Genomic DNA, 23389 nt, shown 5'->3' with positions numbered 1-23389 from the left:
GTTTTGCCATTGTAGAGATAAATACATTCTTACCTACTATAGACCATGTAAACATCACGATCACCACAAAAAGCCGGACCATGAAGTTTATTGGTCCTTGCTCAGCCAAAAGCACCAACCGACAAACCAGCATTGCCACTGTCAAGGGAAGTATACAGTAACCCAGCACACAGAGGCTCTGGAAAAAAGATCTAAAAAAATAATATACAACCATAAAGATCATAAATATAGTTGATCTGTATCATGAGATAGTTTATTACACAGATTTCTATGTAGCCTGGATTGCTACAGTCCTCAAAATACATAATACCTATACTTTAACATTGATTTTAGGAAGATAGGTTTCTGTATTAATCATATGCTTTAATTTTTCTCTCCCCATACTCTTCCTCCTTTCTTCTCACACTCCTTAAGAGTCAATCATCTAGGATACCAGATGATCTACTCTAATTCGTAAAGACTTCCTTTTCCCACTGAACCTCTAAGACAGTGATTCTTAATCTTTTCTAGTTTAAAAACCTATTTAAGAATTTGTTGAAAGCTAAGGACCATTTCTTCCACAAAATGGACATAATATCCTTTTTTTTAAATATTAAATTTATTGTCAAATTGGTTTCCATACAACACCCAGTGCTCATCCCAACAGGTGCCCTCCTCAATACCCATCCCCCACCCTACCCTCCCTCCCAGGCCCCATCAAACCTCAGTTTGTTCTCAGTTCTTAAGAGTCTCCTATGTTTTGGCTCCCTCCCTCTCTAACCTCTTTTTATTTTCCTTCCCTTCCTCCATGGTCTTCTATTAAGTTTCTCAGGATCCACATAAGAGTGAAAACATATGGTATCTTTCCCTGTATGACTTATTTCACTTAGCGTAACACTCTCCAGTTCCATCCACGTTGCTACAGAAGGCCATATTTCATTCTTTCTCATTGCCAGGTAGTATTCCATTGTGTATATAAACCACAATTTCTTTATCCATTCATCAGTTGATACACATTTAGGCTCCTTCCATAATTTGGCTCTTGTTGAAATTGCTACTATAAACATTGGGGTACAAGTGTCCCTATGCAGCAGTACTCCTGTATCCCTTGGGTAAATTCCTAGCAGTGCTATTGCTGGGTCATAGAGTACATCTATTTTTAATTTTTTGAGGAACCTCCGCACTGTTTTCCAGAGCGGCTGCACCAGTTTGCATTCCCACCAACAGTGCAAGAGGGTTCCTGTTTCTCCACATCTTCTCCAGCATCTATAGTCTCCTGATTTGTTCATTTTAGCCACTCTGACTTGGGTGAGGTGGTATCTGAGTGTGGTTTGGATTTGTATTTCCCTGATGAGGAGCGACGTTGAGCATCTTTTCATGTGCCTCTTGGCCATCTGGATGTCTTCTGTAGAGAAGTGTCTATTCATGTTTTCTGCCCATTTCTTCACTGGATTATTTGTTTTTCGGGTGTGGAGTATGGTGAGCTCTTTATAGATTTTGGATACTAGCCCTTTGTCCAATATGTCATTTGCAAATATCTTTTCCCATTCCGTTGGTTGCCATTTACTTTTGTTGATTGTTTCCTTTGTAATGCAGAAGCTTTTTATCTTCATGAGGTCCCAATAGTTCATTTTTGCTTTTAATTCCCTTGCCTTTGGGGATGTGTCAAGTAAGAAATTGCTATGGCTGAGGTAAGAGAGGTTTTTCCCTGCTTTCTCCCCTAGGGTTTTGATGGTTTCCTGTCTCACATTCAGGTCGTTTATCCATTTTGAGCTTGTTTTTGTGAATGGTGTAAGAAAGTGGTTTAGTTTCATCCTTCTGCATGTTGCTGTCTAGTTCTCCCAGCACCATTTGTTAAAGACACTGTCTTTTTTCCATTGGATGTTCTTTCCTGCTTTGTCAAAGATGAGTTGGCCATACTTTTGTGGGTCTAATTTTGGGGTTTCTATTCTCTTCCATTGGACTATGTGTCTGTTTTTGTGCCAATACCATGCTGTCTTGATGATGACAGCTTTGTAGTAGAGGCTAAAGTCTGGGATTGTGATGCCTCCTGCTTTGGTCTTCTTCTTCAAAATTACTTTGGCTATTCGGGGTCTTTTGTGGTTCCACACCAATTTTAGGATTGGTTCTTCTAGCTTCGAGAAGAATGCTATTGCAATTTTGATTGGGATTGCATTGAATGTGTAGATAGCTTTGGGTCGTATTGACATTTTAACAATATTTATTCTTCCAATCCACAAGCACGGTATGTTTTTCCATTTCTTTCTATCTTCTTCAATTTCCTTCATAAGCTTTCTATAGTTTTCAGCATACAGATCTTTTACATCTTTGGTCAGGTTTATTCCTAGGTATTTTATGCTTCTTGGTGCAATTGTGAATGGGATCAGTTTCTTTATTTGTCTTTCTGTTGCTTCATTATTAGTGTATAAGAATGCGACTGATTTCTGTACACTGATTTTGTATCCTGTGACTTTGCTGAATTCATGTATCAGTTCTAGCAGACTTTTGGTGGAGTCTATTGGATTTTCCATGTATAATATCATGTCATGTGCAAAAGTGAAAGCTTAACTTCATCTTTGCCAATTTTGATGCCTTTGATTTCCTTTTGTTGTCTGATTGCTGATGCTAGAACTTCCAACACTATGTTACAGAACAGCGGTGAGAGTGGATATCCCTGTCGTGTTCCTGATCTCAGGGAGAACGCTCTCAATTTTTCCCCATTGAGGATGATATTAGCTGTGGGCTTTTCATAAATGGCTTTTATGATGTTTAAGTACGTTCCTTCTATCCCGACTTTCTCGAGGGTTTTTATTAAGAAAGGATGCTGACTTTTGTCAAATGCTTTTTCTGCACCGATTGACAGGATCATATGGTTCTTTTCTTTCCTTTTATTAATGTGATATATCACCTTGATTGATCTGCAAATGTTGAACCAGCCCTGCATCCCAGGAATGAATCCCACTTGATCATGGTGAATAATTCTTTTTATATGCTGTTGAATTCGATTTGCTAGTATCTTATTGAGAATTTTTGCATCCATATTCATCAGGGATATTGGCCTGTCGTTCTTTTTTTACTGAGTCTCTGTCTGGTTTAGGAATCAAAGTAACACTGGCTTCATAGAATGAGTCTGGAAGTTTTCCTTCCCTTTCTATTTTTTGGAATAGCTTGAGAAGGATAGGTATTATTTCTGCTTTAAATGTCTGGTAGAATTCTCCTCGGAAGCCATCTGGTCCTGAACTCTTATTTGTTGGGAGATTTTTGATAACTCATTCAATTTCTTCGCTGGTTATGGGTCTGCTCAAGCTTTCTATTTCTTCCTGTTTGCGTTTTGGGAGTGTGTGGGTGTTTAGGAATTTGTCCATTGCTTCCAGCTTGTCCAGTTTGATGGCATATAATTTTTCATAGTATTCCCTGATAATTGCTTATATTTCTGAGGGCTTGGTTGTTATAATTCCATTTTCATTCATGATTTTATCTCCCTTTTCTTCTTGAGAAGCCTGGCTAGAGGTTTATCAATTTTGTTTATTTTTTCAAAAAACCAACTCTTGGTTTCATTGATCTGCTCTACAGTTTTTTTAGATTCTATATTGTTTATTTCTGCTCTGATTTTTATTATTTCTCTTCTTCTGCTGGGTTTCGGGTGTCTTTGCTGTTCTGCTTCTATTTCCTTTAGGTTTGCTGTTAGATTTTGTATTTGGGATTTTTCTTGTTTCTTGAGATAGCCCTGGATTGCAATGTATTTTCCTCTCAGGACTGCCTTCGCTGCATCCCAAAGCGTTTGGATTGTTGTCTTTTCAATTTCATTTGTTTCCATATATTTCTTAATTTCTTCTCTAATTGCCTGGTTGACCCACTCATTCTCTGGTAGGGTGTTCTTTAACCTCCATGCTTATGGAGGTTTTCCAGACTTTTTCCTGTGGTTGATTTCAAGCTTCATAGCATTGTGGTCTGAAAGTGTGCATGGTATGATTTCAATTCTTGTATACTTATGAAGGGCTGTTTTGTGACCCAGTATGTGATCTATCTTGGAGAAGGTTCCATGTACACTTGAGAAGAAAGTATATTCTGTTGCTTTGGGATGCAGAGTTCTAAATATATCTGTCAAGTCCATCTGATCCAATGTATCATTCAGGGCCCTTGTTTCTTTACTGATCCTATTTCTAGATGATCTATCCATTGTTGTAAGTGGAGTATTAAAGTCCCTGCAGTTACCACATTCTAATCAATAAGGTTGCTTATGTTTGTGATTGTTTTATATATTTGGGGGCTTCCATATTCAGCGCATAGACATTTATAATTGTTAGTTCTTCCTGAAGGATAGACCCTGTAATTATTATATAATGCCCTTCTTCATCTTTTGTTACAGCCTTTAATTTAAAGTCTACTTTTTCTGATAGAAGTATGGCTATTCCAGCTTTGAGTTCCAGTAGCATGATAGATAGTTCTCCATCCCCTCACTTTCAATCTGAAGGTGTCCTCAGGTCTACAATGAGTCTCTTATAGACAGCAAATAGATGGGTCTTGTTTTTTTATCCATTCTGATACCCTATGTCTTTTGGTTGGAACATTTAGTCCATTTACATTCAGTGTTATTATTGAGAGATATGGGTTTAGAGTCATTGTGATATCTGTAAGGTTTCATGCTTGTAGTGATGTCTCTGGTACTTTGTGGTCCTTGCAACATTTCACTCACAGAATCCCCCTTAGGATCGCTCGTAGGGATGGTTTAGTGGTGATGAATTCCTTCAGTTTTTGTTTGTTTGGGAAGACCTTTATCTCTCCTTCTATTCTAAATGACAGACTTGCTGGATAAAGGATTCTCGGCTGCATTTTTTTTTCTGCTCGTCACATTGAAGATCTCCTGACATTCCTCTGGCCTGCCAAGTTTCAGTAGATAGATCCGTCACTAGTCTTATCAGTCTCCCTTTATATGTTAGAGCACATTTATCCTTAGCTGTTTTCAGAATTTTCTCTTTATCCTTGTATTTTGCCAGTTTCACTATGATATGTCATGTAGAAGATCGATTCAGGTTACATCTGAAGGGAGTTCTCTGTGCCTCTTGGATTTCAATGCCTTTTTCCTTCCCCAGATCAGGGAAGTTCTCAGCTATGATATGTTCATGTACACCTTCAGCCCCTTTCTCTCTCTCTCTTCCTCCTCTGGATACCGTATTATACAGATATTTTTCTGTTTGACTGCATCACTTAGTTATCTAATTCTCCCCTCATACTCCTGGATTTTTTTACCTCTCTTTTTCTCAGGTTCCTTTTTTTCCCTAATTTTAGTTTCCAATTCACCTATTCTCTCCTCTGCCTCTTCAATACGAGCTGTGGTCGCCTCTATTTTATTTTGCAATTCATTTATAGCATTTTTTAGCTCCACCTGTTTCTGAGTCCCTTGATCTCTGTAGCAATAGATTCTCTGCTGTCTTCTACACTTTTTTCAAGCCAAGCAATGAATTTTATGACTATTATTTTAAATAAGAGTCTGTTACATTGCTTAAATCATTTTTGATCAATTCGTTAGCTGTCGCTACTTCCTGGAGTTTCTTTTGAGGAGAATTCTTCCATTTCATCATTTTGGATAGTCAGTCCCTGGAGTGGAGCCGAACTGCAGGGCACCTCCTCTGTGCTGTCTCGGGTAACTTGTGTTAGTGGGCAGAGCCACAGTCAGACTGGTGTGTACTTTATTTTCCCCTCTCCCGGGGCAGGACTCACTGTGGAGTGGTGTGGCCCCGGTCTGGGCTACTTGCACACTGCCAGGCTTGTGGTGCTGCTTCTATGGGATCTGGTGTATTAGCCGGGTGGATCCACAAGGTGCACAGGGGTGGGAGGGGCAGGCTTAGCTCACCTTGCCGTCACTGGTCCCCTGTGGGAGGGGACCTGCAGCACCGGGAGGGAGGCAGCCATACCAATGGGAGGGATGGATCCACAGAAGCACAGCATTGGGCGTTTGCGCAGTACAAGCAACTTTGGTGACAGAAACTGGTTCCCTTTGGGGTTTTCGTTGGGGGGTGGGCGAAGGAGATGGCACTGGCCAGCACCTTTGTTCCCTGCTGAGTTGAGCTGTCTTCCAGGGCTCAATACTTCTCCCTCCCGGTGTCCTCTCTGCTCTCCGAAAAGAGCTGCTGACTTTTAACATTCCAGATGTTAAGTCCCACTGGCTGTCATAACTCATGCAGTCCAGCCCCTCTGCTTTTGCAAATCAGACTCAGGGGCTCTGCCTTGCTGGGCAGGCTGCTCCTACGCCACCCTGGCTCCCTCCCACCAGTCCATGTAGCGTGCACCGCCTCTCTGCCCTTCCTACCCTCTTCCGTGGGCCTCTTGTCTATGCTTGGCTCTGGAGAGTCTGTTCTGCTAGTCTTCTGTTAGTTTTCTGGGTTATTTAGTCAGGTGTGGGTGGAATCTAAGTGATCAGCATGATGCGGTGCGCCCAGCATCCTCCTACACTGCCATCTTCCCCCCCCCCCCAAAAACTGGACATAATATTCTAACACAAAATATTCTCCATATGATTTCATGAGCTGGGCATAGGATCTGAAGCTTATCAAAGGACTGTAGATAATTTAAGGTAAGGTAACTAAACTAAGTTATCTCTGTTCAATTTTTTAAAAATTTATTTTTATTTTTTCTATTATTTATTTCTTATAACTTACATCCAAGTTAGTTAGCACATGGGGTAATGATGATTTCAGGAGTAGATTCCTTAAGCCCCTTACCCATTTAGCCCATCCCCCCTCCCGCAACCTCTCCAGCAACCGTCTGTTTGTTCTCTATATTTAAGAGTCTCTTATGTTTTGTACCCCTCCCTGTTTTTATATTATGTTTGCTTCCCTTCCCTTATGGTCACCTGTTTTCTATCTTACAGAGCTCATATGAATGAAGTTATATGATATTTGTTTTTCTCTAATTTCACTTACCATAATACACTCGAATTCTATCCACATAGTTGCAAATGGTAAGATTTCATTCTTTTTGATTGCCGAGTAATACTCCATTGTTTATGTATGTGTATGTATATATGTATATATATATGTGTGTATGTGTATGTATGTGTGTGTATATATATACATATATATATATATATATATATGTATATATATATATACACACACACACACACATACATACCACATCTTCTTTATCCATTCATTCATTGATGGACATTTGGGATCTTTCTATACTTTGGCTATTGTCCATAGTGCTGCTATAAACATTGGGGTGCTTGTGTTCCTTTGAAATAGCACACCTGTATCCCTTGGATAAATTCCTAGTAGTGCAATTGCTGGGTCGGAGGGTAGTTCTAGCTTTAATTTTTTGAGGAACCTCCATACTGTTTCCCAGAGTGGCTGCACCAGTTTGCATTCCCACCAGTAGTGCAAAAGAGATCCTCTTTCTCCAAATCCTCGCCAACATCTGTTGTTGTCTGAGTTGTTCATGTTAGCCATTCTGACAGGTGTGAGGTGGTATCTCAATGTGGTTTCCTGGATGATGAGTGATACTGAGCAATTTTTCATGTGTCGGTTGGTCATCTGGATGTCTTCTTTGGAGAAGTGTCTATTCATGTCTTTTGCCCATTTCTTCATGGGATTATTTGGTTTTGGGGTGTTGACTTTGAAAAGTTCTCTATAGATTTTGGATACTAAACCTTTATTCTGATATGTCTTTTGCAAATATCTACTCCCATTCCATAGGTTGCCTTTTAGTTTTGCTAATTGTTTCCTTTGCTGTGCAGAAGCTTTTTATTTTGATGAGGTCCCAATAGTTCATTTTTGCTTTTGTTTCCCTTGGCTCCGGAGACCTGTCGAGTAAAAACTTTCCATTGGTAAGGTCAAAGAGGCTTTTGTTTGCTTTCTCCTTTAGGATTTTGATGGCTTCCTGTATTACGTTTCAGTCTTTCATCCATTGTGAGTTTATTTTTTTGTACAGTGTAAGAGCGGTCCAGATTCATTTTTCTGCATGTTGGTGTCCAGTTTTCCCAGCACCATTTGCTGAAGAGACTGTCTTCATTCCATTAGATATTCTTTCCTGCTTTGTCAACAATTAGTCGGCCATATGTTTCTTGGTCCATTTCTGGGTTCTCTATTCTGTTTCGTTGATCTGAGTGTCTGTTTTTGTGCCAGTACCATACTGTCTTGATGATTACAACCTTGTAATACATCTTGAAGTCTGGGATTGTGATGCCTCCTGCTTTGGTTTTCTTTTTCCAGATTGCTTTGGCTATTCAGGGTCTTTTCTGGTTCCATACAAATTTTAGGATTGTTTGTTCTAGCTCTGTTAAGAATGCTGATGTTGCTTTGATATGGATTGCATTCAATATGTAGATTGCTTTGGCTAGTATTGACATTTCAACAGTATTTTTTTCCTATCCAGGAGCATGGAACATTTTTCCATTTTTTTGTGTGTCTTCTTCAATTTCTTTCATAAGCTTTCTATAGTTTTCATCACATAGATTTTCATCTCTGGTTAGATTTATTCCTAGGTATTTTATGGGTTTTGGTGCAATTGTAAATGGGATAGATTCCTTGATTTCTCCTTCTGTTTCTTCATTATTTGTGTATAGGAATGCAACCGATTTCTATGCATTGATTTTATATCCTGCCACTTTGTTGAATTCATGGATCAACCCTAGAAGTTTTTTGGTGGAATCTTTTGGGTTTTACACATAGAATATCATGTCACCTGTTAAGAGTGAAAGTTTGACCTCCTCATGGCTGATATGGATGCCTTTTATTTCTTTCTGTTGTCTGATTGCTGAAGCTAAGGCTTCCAATACTATGTTGAGTAACAGTGGTGAGAGTAGACATCCCTTTCTTGTTCCTGCCCTTAGGGGGAAAGCTCTCAGTTTTTCCCCATTGAGGATGACATTGGCAGTGGGTCTTTCATATATGGCTTGTATGATCTTGAGGTAAAAGCCCTTCTATCCCTACTTTCTTGAGGGTTTTTATCAAGAAATGATGCTGTATTTTGTCAAATGCTTTGTCTGCATCTATTGAGAGGATCATGTGGTTCTTGTCCTTTATTTTATTTATGTGATGTATCACATTGATTGTTTTGCAGATAGTGAACCAGCCCTGCAACCCAGGTATAAATCCCACTTGGTCCTGGTGAATAATTTTAATGTATTGTTGGATATGGTTGGCTAATATCTTGTTGAGGATTTTTGCATCCATGTTCATCAGGGAAATTGGTCTATAGTTCTCCTGTTTATTGGGGTCTCTGGTTTTGGAATCAAGGTAATGCTGGCTTCATAGGAAGAGTTTGGAAGTTTTCCTCCCATTTCTATTTTTTGGAACAGCTTCAAGAGAATAGGTGTCAACTCTTCCTTAAATGTTTGGTAGAATTTCCCTGGAAAGCCATCTGGCCCTGGTCTCTTGTTTTTTGGCAGATTTTTGATTACTAATTTGATTTCTTTACTGGTTATGGGTCTGTTCAAATTTTCTATTTTTTCCTGTTTCAGTTTTGATAGTGTATATGTTTCTAGAAATTTGTCCATTTCTTCCAGCTTTCCCATTTCATTGGTGTATAATTGCTCATAATATTCTCTTATTTATTTATTTCTGCTATCTTGGTTGTTATCTCTCCTCCCTCATTCTTGATTTTATTTATTTGGGTCCTTTCCTTTTCTTTTTGATCAAACTTGATAGGGGTTTATCAATTTTGTTAATTCTTTCAAGGTACCAACTTCTGGTTTCATTGATCTGTTCTACTGGTTTTTTTGGTTTTGATAACATTGATTTCTGCTCTCATCTTTATTATTTCCTCTCTTCTGCTGTTTTTGGGTTTTACTTGCCGTTCTTTTTCCAGCTCTTCAAGGTGTAAGGTTAGGTTGTGTCTCTGTGACCTTTCTTCATTCTTTAGGAAGGCCTGAACTACTATATACTTCCCTCTTATGACCGCCTTTGCTGTGTCCCAGAAGGTTTGGGCTGTGTTGTTTTCATTTTCACTGGCTTCCATTTTAACTTCCTCTTAACTTCTTGGTTAGCCCATTCATTCTTTAGTAGGATGGTCTTTAGTCTCCAATTATTTATCTTTCCACATTTTTTCTTGTGGTTGATTTCGAGTTTCATAGCTTTGTGGTCTGAAAATATGCACGGAATAATCTCAATTTTTTTTTTACTTGTTGAGGGCTGATCTGTGTCCAGTATGTGGTCTATTCTGGAGAACGTTCCACATGTACTGGAGAGGAATGTGTATTCCAATGATTTAGGATGAAATCTTCTGTATATATCTGTTAAGTCCATCTCGTCCAGTGTGTCATTCAAAGCCATTGTTTCCTTGTTGATTTTCTGTTTAGATGGTCTGTCCATTGCTGTAAGTGGGGTGTTGAAGTCCCTGACTATTATGGTATTATAATCAATGAGTTTCTTTATGTTTGTGATTAAGTGATTTATATATTTGGGTTCTTCCACATTTGGAACATAAATGTTTCCAACTGTTAGGTCTTCTTGGTGGATAGACCCCTTAATTATCACATAATGCCCTTCTTCATCTCTTGTTACAGTCTTTACTTTAAACTCTAGATTGTCTGATATAAGTTTGGCTACTCCAGCTTTCTTTTGGAGACCATTAGCATGATAGATAGTTCTCCATTCCCTTACTTTTAATCTGAAAGTGTGTTTAGGTCTTAAGTGGGTCTCTTGTAAACAGCATCTAGATGGATCTTGTTTTCTTATCCATTCTGTTGCCTTATGTCATTTGATTGGGGCATTTAGTCCACTGACATTTAGAGTGAGTACTGAAAGATATGAATTCATTGACATTATGTTGCCTGTACAGTTTGAGTTTCTGGTGGTGTTCTCTGGTCCTTTCTAATCTTTGTTGCTTTTGGTCGTTTTTCTTCCATCTTTTCTCTTCTCAGAGTCCCCCATAAAAGTTCTTGCAGGGCTGGTTTAGTGGTCACAAACTCCTTTAATTTTGTTTCTCAGGGAAACTTTAATCTCTCCTTCTGTTTTGAATGAAAGCCTTGTTGAATAAAGAATTAGTGGCTGCATATTTTTCCAATTCAACACATTGAATATATCCTGCCACTCTTTTCTGGTCTGCCAAGTTTCTGTGGCTAGGTCGGCTGCAAACCTGATGTGTCTTCCCTTGTAGGTTAAGGACTTTTTTCCTCTTGCTGCTTTCAGATTCTTTACTTGCCTGAGTATTTTGTGAATTTGACTATGATATGCCTTGATGAAGGTCGGTTTTGTTGAATCTAACGACAGTCCTCTGTGCTTCCTGGATTTTGATGTCTGTGTCTTTCCCCAGGCTAGGAAAGTTTTCCACTATGATTTGTTCACATAACCCTTCTACCCCTTTTTCTCTGTCTTCATCTTCTGAGATTCCTGTGATTCTGACGTTGTTCCTTTTTAATGAGTCACTGATTTCTCTAATTCTTAAATCATGCTCTTTGCCTTAGTCTCCTGTAGGGAATAAGCTTACAAATCCCCTGGGCTTACATCAATGGGTTAACAAGGCATAAAGAAGTGCAAAACCATTGGATGCTCACATCTGAGTTTGGGTAAAAAAGACAAGGCAACCAAGAATGGGGAGGTACAAAGGAACCCAATACATAGGTATATGAAATAAACAAGATTAAATATTCAGGGTGGAAGCACCCCACAATTTAGTACTATAACAGAATGCTGCTTTCACAGGAAGGAAGGACCAAGTTAGGTAAACAGGTAAATTGGGCTATAGACCGCTGCGCTACAGGTGAAGTAGACCAGAGCAGAGATGATTAACAGAAGAAAAGGTGCCTTGTTAACTCTGAGGTCACGTGTCCTACCTGTCTCATTCCCCTAGGCTAGCTAAGATAAACAGAGGTGGTGCCTCATGTTCGCTATAAACAACCTTCCACCTGACTCCCTGGCATCAGCATTTTGCTTTGTATTAGCCCAAACCCCAACCCCAAATGTCTTCAGGACCCCCTTTCCCTCACAACCACAAGTTAAAGTTCACAGATTTATTGTCTCTTTGCGCATGTCCATCACCATGTTTGTAAGCCTTCTTATCCTAATAAAAACAGGGCAGAGACTCTTATTTGGGGCTCTTGTCTTTTCCCAGACATTAGCAATCTTGTTTTTTCATCCTGTGTCCTGCTCTCTTGCTAGACAAGAGAGAACATTAGACACAGAGTCTACGACAGTCTCCCTCTTTTTTTCTGCTCCATTGTTCTCCATAAGTTTGTCTTCTATATTGCTTATTTGCTGCTCTGCCTCATCTGTCCTTGACACTGTGCCATCCATTCAAGACTAAGGCTCAGTTACAACATTTTTATTTTCATCCTGACTACCTTTAATCTCCGTGGAAAGGGATTCTAATCTGTTTTCAACCTCAGCTAGTATTATTATTGTGATTCTAAATTCTGGTTCAGACATCTTTCTTGTATCTGTGTTGATTAAGTCCCTGGCTGTCATTTCTCCCTGTTCTTTCTTTTGGGGTGAAGTCCTTCGTTTCATCATTTTGAAGGAAGAAAAGGAATTAAAAAGGTAAAAAAAGTTAAAATTAAAAAATTAAAAACACACAAAAAATCAAATAAAGGATGCTAGATCCTAGGTGTGTTCTGGTCTGGTTGTTGAAAGGAGCTTGATAGGTTAGAGAATAAAGGAAAGAAAAGGAAAATGCTTGAAAATTTGAAAAAAAATGAATACAATGAAATAGAATAAAATGAAATGATGAAATTAAAAAAGAACTTGAAAAATTTACAAAAAGGTAAAAAAAAGTAGAAAAAATTAAATAATGTTTTTAATAGAAATGGAAAATAAAAATAAACTTTTTCTCTTTCTGTATTCAAGGATAAAAAAAGAAAGAAAAGAAATTGGATAGATGGACCAGTAGACTTAAGTACGATTGAAATTATATCAGGTTCCCCTAGAAATCAAACTATGAAGCACTTTATAGTCTGTAAACTAAGCAGCCAAAGGGACTTGTGTTGTTCCTGAAGAGTGAGGTTGGCCCAGTTGGGCAGGGCTTAGTGCAATGGCTCTGTTCTCCACTAGATGGTGCTGCTTAGCTTACTGGGGTTGATTGTTGTGTCCTGTAGGTGTGTATGCAAAGATGCATTAGGAGTGAAAATCGTGTCACCCAGCTACCCAGTCTGTAGTATCAGAACTCTGTGCTCTCCAAGACCAGAAATCAGGCACCCCTCCTTTGTCTCCGGCTTCCATCCACTCCCCACTTTTACACTGTCTGTGACCAAGCCATCAGGTTGCCAGGTGGCACCTCCCTTCTGAGTTTTATCTCAGATGTAGCTGTGTTTCCCAACCCCTCACTTCTGAGGGACTGTGGCTTTGACTTGCTCAGACCCTCTGGGGGAGAGTCTCACTGAGCAATGGCTGGGTGCTGGCCCACCCCCAGGAACATTCAGGAGACCGTGCTGCTGCTGATGCCCAGAGACTGTGGCCACGTGCCAGCCTGCCCCGGAAAAAGTTTGCACTATCTTGTAGCAGCAGCATTTCAGGAAATATGGAAAATTGCAACACACATCTGCACCAGTCTACCCCCTTAACATCCTTGTTCCAGCACCAGTGAATGTGGTTGCTCTCCAGGGTCCACTGGGGCCTTTGCCTGTGGGGAGGCTGCACAGCCTCTACCAAATGTCCTCCCAGCAGGGGAACCGCCTCTCCCCACATGGCCTGAGGACCCTAAGGACCTCGCTCTCTGTTCCTGGGGATTTGCCCTTCCCACCAGAGCACCACCAGGTATCAAGGTGCAGAGTTTCAGACCCTGAACTCTCCCTGTTTATAAAGTCTTAATGGAATTTAAACCCTCTCCTTTCTCCTTTCTCCCTGTTTTGTTCAGTCCCTTGAGTAATCTTTCTTTTCTCTCCAGCTGCTTTTGGGCGGGGGGGGGGATGTTTTCTGTACTCTCCCCCCATCTCTGTCTTCTCTCTCCAAAGAAAAACAGCTCCCTGCCCTCCGTGGGCTTCTCCCCCAGTTCACCTCTTTGTGCTGCATATCTGCTGAGTTCTCTGGTTTAGGTTGTACAGATTGTTGTGTTAATCCTCAAATCAGTTTTCTAGGTGTGCAAGATGGTTTAGTGTTGATCTGGCTGTATTTCAGGGATGAGAGATGCAAAAAAAACTTCCATGCTGTTCTGTCATCTTGGCCCCCTCCTAGAAATCCTCTGTTCAGCAGTTTTAAGAGACTTTTCTCTTTAGCCCTCATATATATATATATATATATATATATATATACACACACACACACACACACACATATATATATATATTTTTTTAAATACCTAACAGTCAGACTTCCTAAGAAATCTAAGAGACGCTACTTGCCAAGGGAAAAAAAATGCATTTTAATAATACTCACATGTTTCCTCCAAGAAGTTTTGAGTTGAGGGTGATGGTAACTGCACCAAACCAAACAATGACAAAGACTTCTGCAAACTGGGGCCCTCCATCCTTTTCACTATCTACAGAGCTTCTTTGAAGCATTCTGTGACAAGGAAATGGCATGAGAAATGCTTCATCTTTTATTTAGAGCAATGAAGTTAAGGCATGGGTTGTCCAACATTAAATCAGAGAGCTGTCTGAAACCTCACCTAGAGATCTGTAATATGTAGGCTGTATAAAAGGAAGATGTCAGAAATATTTAGCAAGGCTCCTTTATTTCAAATTCCAAATGCCTCAGGACTACAAGGGTTGCCTCATATGGCCTTGTTAAGATGTTTACATGCATTACTGAAGACCGTTTTGGTTAAGCACAGGTTATAAACTGAAGGGCCAAATGTGGCTCACCGACATGAGGTTGTTGGTCTGTACATGGCTTAACATGGGTTTAAATCCAAGATGACATTATTTTAAAGTTGGGAGGTTTCACATAAAAACATGTATTTCTGGGGGCATCTGGGTGACTTGGTTGAGCATCCAATTTTGGCTCAGGTCATGATCTCGTGGTTCATGGGTTCGAGCCCTGCATTGGGCTCTGTGCTGACAGCACAGAGCCTGGAGCCTGTTTTAGATTCTGTGTCTCCCTCTCTCTCTGCCTCTCTCCTGCTCACACTCTGTCTCTCTCTCAAAAAATAAACATTAAAGAAATATGTATTTCTGGATTTTCTTAAAAAACCAGAAGAATTTCTAACACATTGCTACACAGCAACAATTGGGAGCAGGTGACACAGCAGCAGCTCCCTTCACAAGGGGCTTCAGGTCACCAATTCCCAACGAATACATTTAGGTTACTTTTCTAGCCCTTAGACACATTTGGATTTATAATCCTGGGGTTAAGTCTTTAGTTCTTACATTCAAAAATGGAAACGTTCTATAAACCTATTTAGCTGTGGATTTTTAAAAATAAAAACATACAGATTATTACTAAGAGACTTTGCTTTAAAATAGAGTAGTTGAACTGTCACTTAAATATCCTCTCTTTGTCTAAGAATTTTACAGACATAAACTGTTTTGAACTTTGGACAAGAACACTTGGATTCAGTGTCATTTTTTTCAGAAAAATAATAAATAACACCAAGCTCACAACCTCTTTTCATTACATAGTATAGACAAGTCACATAGTAAGTCTCGCCCTGCTATGCTGTTTGCCAGTACAGGCTTTTGTATTCTACAGTTGTACATAGTCCATCCTGAGTCCTGACAATCCAATGCAAGGAATGCTGGCATTCATCACTTGTCTGGAATCTCTATTGCTTCAGCATGGTATGATAGAAGAACATTAACTGGCCTCAAAGGAAGGAGATCCAGAAAGTGATCCTAGTTCTGTCACTAGATACATACACTAGAGTAATCATTTCATGTCTTGGGACTCCAGTTTTCCTCTCTGCAAATAAATTGAGTTAAACTACATAATCTCTAATGTTAACCTTTTAAAACTAAAAAAGTACATGCTCAGAGATTCTAATATAAACCTGTGCATCAAGGCACCAGGTTATTGTCCTTGATGTGGTTATTAAAGGGCTAAGAAAAAGCACTCTATGTTATTACCTAAATCACCACATGATCAATTTACATTAAAAAAATGGGTATGGGAGCCTGGGTGGTTCAGTCAGTTAAGCATCCAACTTGATTTCAGTTCAGGTCATGATTTCATAGTTGGTGAGATCAAGCCCCATGGAGCCTGCTTGAGATTCTCTCTCTCTCTCTCTCTCTCTCTCTCTCTCTCTCTGCCCCTTCCTCTCTCATGCTCTCTTTCCCTTCCTCCCTCTCTCTCAAAATAAACTTTAAAGTAAAAAAGTGGGTAGAAAAGCCAGTAAGAAACTTGCTGAATTTAGAATCATAAAACATCAAGCCTGGAAAGGATCCTCAGCCATCTCCTTTTACAGATATGGAAGAGGAGACCCAGAGGGGTTAGGTGGGAAGAGAGGTATAATAATCATAGAGATAGAGAACGGGCAGTGAAGGAAACCTGAGGTTGAATCCCAGGTCTACCACTGACTGTGTGATCTTGGTTCAGTCCTCAATCTCTCTGAACCTTAGCTTGTTTGTCAAAAAAAGAAAATAATATTCTTGTTATGATGTTAAAATAAGAGAAGGTATTTAAAAGTTTTCTGTAGGGGCGCCTGGGTGGCTCAGTCGGTTAAGCGTCCGACTTCAGCTCAGGTCGTGATCTCGCGGTCTGTGAGTTCGAGCCCTGCGTCGGGCTCTGTGCTGACAGCTCAGAGCCTGGAGCCTGCTTCTGATTCTGTGTCTCCCTCTCTCTCTGACCCTCCCCCCATTCATGTTCTGTCTCTCTCTATCTCAAAAATAAATAAACGTTAAAAAAAATTAAAAAAAAAGTTTTCTGTAAACTGGGAAAAATTATTATATACATTTTGGTTCTAAGTAGCCCAAAATCGCTTTGCTGATAGCACAGTCAGGATGAGAACCCAGAACTGAATCCTAATGCAGTACTTTTTTTCCTCGCTACCAATGGTTATATTCCCCTCTCCAATGGAACTTCGCTCTTCCTGTCCTCTCCCTTTATGTACTATGTGTATAGAAAGCCTAACACTTTGAAACATGATCTTGCTTTGAACTGTACCACTTCTACTCTAATTTATTCTCATTTGTATTATTGTTAAGATTTAAAAACAATATGTTTGCAAATAAACATTGCTTAAACCTACAGATATTTAATTCACTTAGTTTAATGATAGGGAGGTGCATGAGAGTAAACAAATATCTATTCAACAAAAATGGCTAAAGCAGGCTAAGAAATTGGTAAACAGGTGAGCATAATTTTCCCATCTCTAATTCCATCATTTTTTGAATTGATCTGGAAACCTACTTGACTTTTTAGATTTAAATCATAAGGAGCATAATGTGTCAAAGAAGTCCTAACTGAAATATTCAATATTCCCCTCAATTTTGAAACTCCACACAAAAAAGTACAGTCTATCTCAAATGACAAAGGATGGAAATGTAAGTACTTACAATGCAAGTGTCACACAAAGGATCAAAGGGCCCCATAAATCCCCTACAAGGCAAGCAAAAAACAGAAGATTGTTAGGAAACAACTATGTAGAATTTCCTATCTTTATTCCAATATCTGCCTCTCCCACTCTTGGAATTCAGACATCAAGGCTCTCCCTGCCCAACCCTTCCAACCTCTTACCCCTCTAGCTGCCCTCCCTGCTCCCCGATTCTGAATGCCCTTCTTCATATATCCTTTAAATTCTGTTTACTCCATATCCCACAAATCACCCTTCTTCCACCTACTAAGCCACATTCCAGCATGCTATAAAGACCAATGGGCCGGGAGTCAAGAGACTTAGGTGCTCCACCCTCAGAAACACTAGAGTTAACTCATTCCACCAAACTGACACTATAGGAGACAGGGCAAATATAATCAGGATCACCTCAAGAATATGAAAATTGAAGCTGAGAAGTGACTTACCCAAGTTTATATAAATATTTATTAGGTATGGAGGTGGGACCACAACCTAGATCTTCTGATTCCTACTCCAAAGTTCTTTCCACTCTGCCACACTGCTTCCCTTTTATAATCATTAAATTGAACTAGTATGGAATCGCTGTTCTTATAAGTGAAAAAACAGCCCAATATTGGTAATTTTATAAAGTTAAACCTTAGCAAATAACATGAAAGCTTTTTGAAAGGTATAAATCGCTCTACCAACATCAGGTGTAAGCACAGTGGTTCTCAATTAATAGCTGTTAGGTAATTAATATGCCAACAGATGAGTAACATACAGCTTAGAGCAAAATTACCTTCCTCAACAAATATGAAAAAAGATACATATACCATTTCTAACTTTACCCTCATATGTACATAACTTTAAATAAGTATGCATATGTACATACTTACGTTGTTTTTTTTTCATATTATATAAGTAATTTTGATATCACTGTGGCAAGTTAGGAAGATGTAAAAACAAATCATAATCCTACCACTCTGATTAAATATTGTTCTTGTTAAATTTTTGAACTTATCAATTGAAAAGTGAATTCAAGTACAACTGACATTAATATACTGGCTTTTAAAAAATACACTGAGGTTTTTTAATAAAATTCTGTAACTGTATTTAAAAATCTTTATTTTAGGGGCGCCTGGGTGGCACAGTCGGTTAAGCGTCCGACTTCAGCCAGGTCACGATCTCGCGGTCTGCGAGTTCGAGCCCCATGTCGGGCTCTGGGCTGATGGCTCAGAGCCTGGAGCCTGTTTCTGATTCTGTGTCTCCCTCTCTCTCTGCCCCTCCCCCGTTCATGCTCTGTCTCTCTCTGTCCCAAAAATAAATAAATGTTGAAAAAAAAATTTTTTTTAAATAAAAATCTTTATTTTAGTAGAATATATATATAGAATATATTATAAACACACATATATAGAATATATTATATATATATACATACATGTATATATATGTATATATATAAACACAAAATTTACCATTTGAGTCACTTCTAAGTGTACAGGCTTTGAGTACAGTCATCATTGTACAACCTTCATATCACCCATCTCCAGAACTTTTTCATCTTCCCAAACTAAAACTCCAACCCATGAAATAATAACTCTCCACTTAGCCTCCAGCAATCATCATTTTACTTTATTTCTAGAAATTCAACTATTCTAGGTATCTAATATAAGTGAAAAAATATAATATACGTCCTCTTGCGACTGGCTTATTTTACTCAGCAAAATGTCTTCATGGTTCATCCACGTCATAGCCTGTGTCAGAATTTCACTCCTTTTTAAAACTAAGTAATATTCCATTAATACATAGTATATGACATGGTGTATACACCACAATTTGTTTATCTATCCATCCATTGATGCCATTGAAATTGTTTTCACCTTTTGGCTATTGTGAATAATGCTGCTATGAACATGGGTGTACAAATATCTGTTTGAGTTCCTGCTTTCAATTTTTGGGTATATACTCAGAAGTGGAATTGCTGGATCATATAGTCATTCTATGCTTAGTTTTCTAAGGAGTCACCATGTCGTTTTGCACAGCAGCTGCACCATTTTACATTTCCACTAGCAATGCACGAGGGTTACAATTTCTCCATATTCTCACCAGTAGTTGTTATTTTCTGTTTCTTTGATAATGACCATCCTAATGGGTGCAAAGTCCTATTGCATTGTGGTTTTTTTTTTTTTAAGATTTTTAAGTCGTGAATTTTTTCCTTGCCACTTTGCCCAGGACTGTGCTAACACAGCAGGGCAGAAGTGCAAATCTGGGCCATGACTTACTCACCCTTTGTGCCAGCCCATCTGTGTATCCCAAGGTCTGAGAATGGACCTTAACATATGACACGGCTAATCATCATCACTAATCTGCAAAGTTAACACACTGGTTCTGCATTGTCACTGAAGCAACCTTGCCCTGAACTGAGCCACAGCAGCAGTTGAAAGGATATCTTCACATCTGGGATAACAGTGGTAGAATGGAAAGGGCACTGAACTTGAAAACTGGGTTCTAATTTTGCCTGTGTCATCCTGACACTCACCTTCGTGGAAACTCGTTTTCTTCACCTGTAAAACAGGAGCCATAACTTTTCATAAGGTTGTTGTAAGGATTAAAAAAGAGGTATGTGTGTGTAGGCAGAGGCAAGGCACTAGAATGATAGCTATCATTTACGGAGTGCCTAATAAATGTCAGATGCTGTGCAAGGTGGCTGGTATGCATGATCTCTAATCCTCACCAGCAGGTATGTTATTATCTCCACTTTAACAGGGGAAGAAAGTTGAGCCTCAGAAAAGTTAACTGTCTTATCCAAGATAACACAGGTAGGGATGGAACTGCTATTCAAACCCAGATCTGTCCATGCTCTTTCCATCACATACCAGCGGTAGCAAATCATGTCAGCTCCAACCCATAGTGTACTATGTTGAAAAAGATTCTGACGCTGCATCCTGTCTCCACAGAGTGACGGCATATATGCCACATATTTGACATCCCTACATTATAGCTGAAATGCCGCCAAAATAGAAGGTACACTCATGTATAACATCATTGTTACTATTCTCACACAACTGATTCAATTTTTCTAATAAAGGGTACTATGAAAATAACACTAAAAGGTCTAAAAATTTTAATAATAAATTCTAAATAAGAGCATAATGTACTGCAAGCACTGTTTTGATAGAACTCTTGAACAAAAAAAAATGCAGTCATCAGACTAATAGTTCTGAAAATAGAAATGTCAATAAAGGTATTAATAATTTTGTTAATCCTTAATGGGTATTAGCTGTTATTCTAATTTAATATTTAAACATTTTGCCTTTCCTTTGGAGACTGTCAGCTCTTTGATTGAACAAAAGTCCTTATGTGTTTACAATTTCCAGAGATATTTTTTGCAGTGTCCACTATAGCAGTTGAGGATATACAAACTATATTTGTTGATGAAGATAATATATTAAGCAAAATCTTCCAGTCTCTGAAATTCCATTCTAATTTTTTTATTTCTTCCCAAATTTTCATTTGTATATTCATTTATATATTTTTTCATCCAGTTTTCTTACCACAGAAATTTAGCCATATAGGGGCGCTTGGGTGGCTCAGTCGGTTGAGCATCCAACTTCAACTCAGGTCATGATCTCACACTCATGGGTTTGAGCCCCGTATTGGGCTCTGTGCTGACAGCTCAGAGCCTGGAACCTGCTTTGGATTCTGTAGCTCCCTCTCACTCTGCCCCTCCCCCACTTGCGCTCGCGCTCTCTCTCTCTCTCTCAAAATAAATAAACATAATAATAAAATTTTTTTAATTACAAAAAAGAAATTTAGCCATATAAAGTACTTATGATAAGATAAAGCGAAAAACAGAAAATTCTCAAAAGCCTCATATACTTACAATCTCTCAAAAGAGTATTACTTTTTCTTGGATACAAAACATGCATGAATTTTTTCCCAACAGCTTTTAGATCACGCATCTGAAAGACATAAACAACTTGCTGCATTGTCATGACCAAAGTTGCCAAGTAGTTCCCTTACTTAATTTGCTAAGATTTATTTTAATTTCCTGGGAATCCTTCATGTGGAATTTTAGAACTACAATTCCAGTTTAACTCCTTCACAATACAAACAAACCAGAGAGGTAGGGCTTTTCTATTAACTTTTTTATTAACTCCTTAGGCCAATGTTTAACTCTTTACCATACCCACCAGTTCTATTTTGATTTTTAAAGCTCTGTAAAAGAGAACTATAGCCGTTCTGATACCTTAAAGAAATTAAAGTAATAATAGCACTACTAAAGTCTGCTCTGCAAAACATGGCATCTGACATTCAGTTCACAAGTGATGAAGTCCCAAGGGCCAATCAGCCTGCTCCCCAGCTACCACATTATTCACAATATAAAACAAATTAGTTTCCAACATTCCCAATTTAAATGGTAAATGAAGCCTAGAAGCCATATTTTTAAGAATCAAGACATTTGAGGAAGAATATAGTAATACAAACATAACCACTCAAAATATAGTTGAGATAATTCTGTCCTAATTTTTTCACCTAGAAATTTCTTCATGTCGGGGCGCCTGGGTGGCTCAGTTGGTTAAGCGTCTGACTTCAGCTCAGGTCATGATCTCACAGTTCGTGAGTTCAAGCCCCGCATCAGGCTCTGTGCTGACAGCACAAAACCTGGAGCCCACTGCGAGTTCCATGTCTCTCCCTCTCTCTCTGTTTCTCCCCTGCCCCTGCTCTCTCACTCACTCTCTCTATTTCTCTCTCTCTCTCTCAAAAATAAATGAACATTAAAAAAAATTTCTTCGTGTTATTAACAGTGCTTTGTAAATACATTTTTAATGGCTGTTCGGTATTCCACCACATAGATGTAACATTATTTAATTGATATCCCCTCTGGTGTTCAATTTTTCCCTATTATAACGAATGCTGGGATGAACATTTTTGTACATTAATATTTTTCTGTATTTTAAAAACATATTTTTAAAAAAATTTCCGTATACTCTAGGTGGAGCAGAATTATCAGCTTAAAAATATTTTAACATCTGAAGATTCTTAATACTCATTATAGCCAAACTGCTTTCCAAAAAGGCTATACCAAATTATTCTCTAGAGTAAAATCTTAAAATTTCAATAAATTATATTGAAAGTCAGTGAACCAAACAAAAGAAATATTACAAAGTGCTATTAGTTATTTAGTCCCATGATACTGAACAGAAGTTCTTTCAACTAGTCTCACTTACAATAGTATTCTGAACAGATTCATTTAACGTGGAGCTGTCAAATTCCCGAATGTGAGATCTCATAGGAATGGTGATTTCTCCTTCCACAGGGATGTCTTGTGAGATGGATATATCAGAAAGGCCTGCAAACTGAGAAGAGTTGGGAAAAAAAATTAAAGCCTGTAATCAACTACAGCATTCCTCAAAGACATCATTTCCTAGTGAGTATGTCTTTTTTTTTAAATTTTTTTATTCTTTCTTTAGTTTTGAGAGAGAGACAGCGAGACAGAGTGTGAGTGGGGGAGGAGCAGAGAGAGAGTGAGACATAGAATCCGAAGCGGGATCCAAGCTCTGAACTGTCAGCACAGAGCCCGACGCAGGGCTTGAATTCACAAACCACGATATCATGACCTGAGCTGAAGCTGGATGCTTAACCAAGGGAGTCACCCAGGTGCCCCGGGACTATGTCTTTAGCAAGGCATTAATTTATCAGACATTAAACAATGTGGTTAACTAAAATTCTCAAATGCTTATTTCTTTTAAAGGAGATAGCATTTGATGGAAAAAATATGAAGTAAATTTCACAGACACTTTATTGCCCTTAAATATTTGGTTTCTTTCAAGCATGAAATCTTCACAGGACATACACAAGCTAGCAAGAGTGCAAAGCTATTTAAAAAGACCTTTCAGCAATGACATCTTCACATAGTCACAATTCTGTAGCTCTTCTGTTCTTTGATAGGCTCTGGTGGCCTCTGCTGGCTAGAAAAAAGCATTATGTGAAGCCTAAAGCGAAACTGGGAAGAACAGGGAAATAGCAAAATAAATCTTAATCTATA

The 23389-nt window shown here is 38.7% G+C and overlaps 1 protein-coding gene across 3 annotated transcripts in view; it reads right to left on the bottom strand.

Moving 5' to 3' along the window:
• YIPF6 (Yip1 domain family member 6) overlaps window positions 1-23389 on the bottom strand; it is a 56411-nt gene that overhangs the window by 20536 nt on the left and 12486 nt on the right. For all 3 annotated transcript variants that reach the window (XR_007149005.1, XM_047844352.1, XM_047844353.1), the window contains exons 2-6: window positions 22572-22700; window positions 21224-21302; window positions 17345-17387; window positions 14289-14414; window positions 34-191 (exon numbers count right to left, since the gene is read on the bottom strand). Coding sequence is in view for 2 of the 3 variants with exons in the window: in XM_047844352.1 (XP_047700308.1) it covers window positions 34-191; window positions 14289-14414; window positions 17345-17387; window positions 21224-21302; window positions 22572-22700 (535 nt within the window). In the remaining variant the exon portion in view is untranslated. The remainder of the gene's footprint in view (window positions 1-33; window positions 192-14288; window positions 14415-17344; window positions 17388-21223; window positions 21303-22571; window positions 22701-23389) is intronic.

The sequence above is a fragment of the Prionailurus viverrinus genome, chromosome X (genome assembly GCF_022837055.1).
Source record: "Prionailurus viverrinus isolate Anna chromosome X, UM_Priviv_1.0, whole genome shotgun sequence".
Taxonomy (NCBI): Eukaryota; Metazoa; Chordata; class Mammalia; order Carnivora; family Felidae; genus Prionailurus; species Prionailurus viverrinus.
Note: the sequence above shows the minus strand (reverse complement) of the source record. Positions and strands in the feature narration are given on the sequence as shown.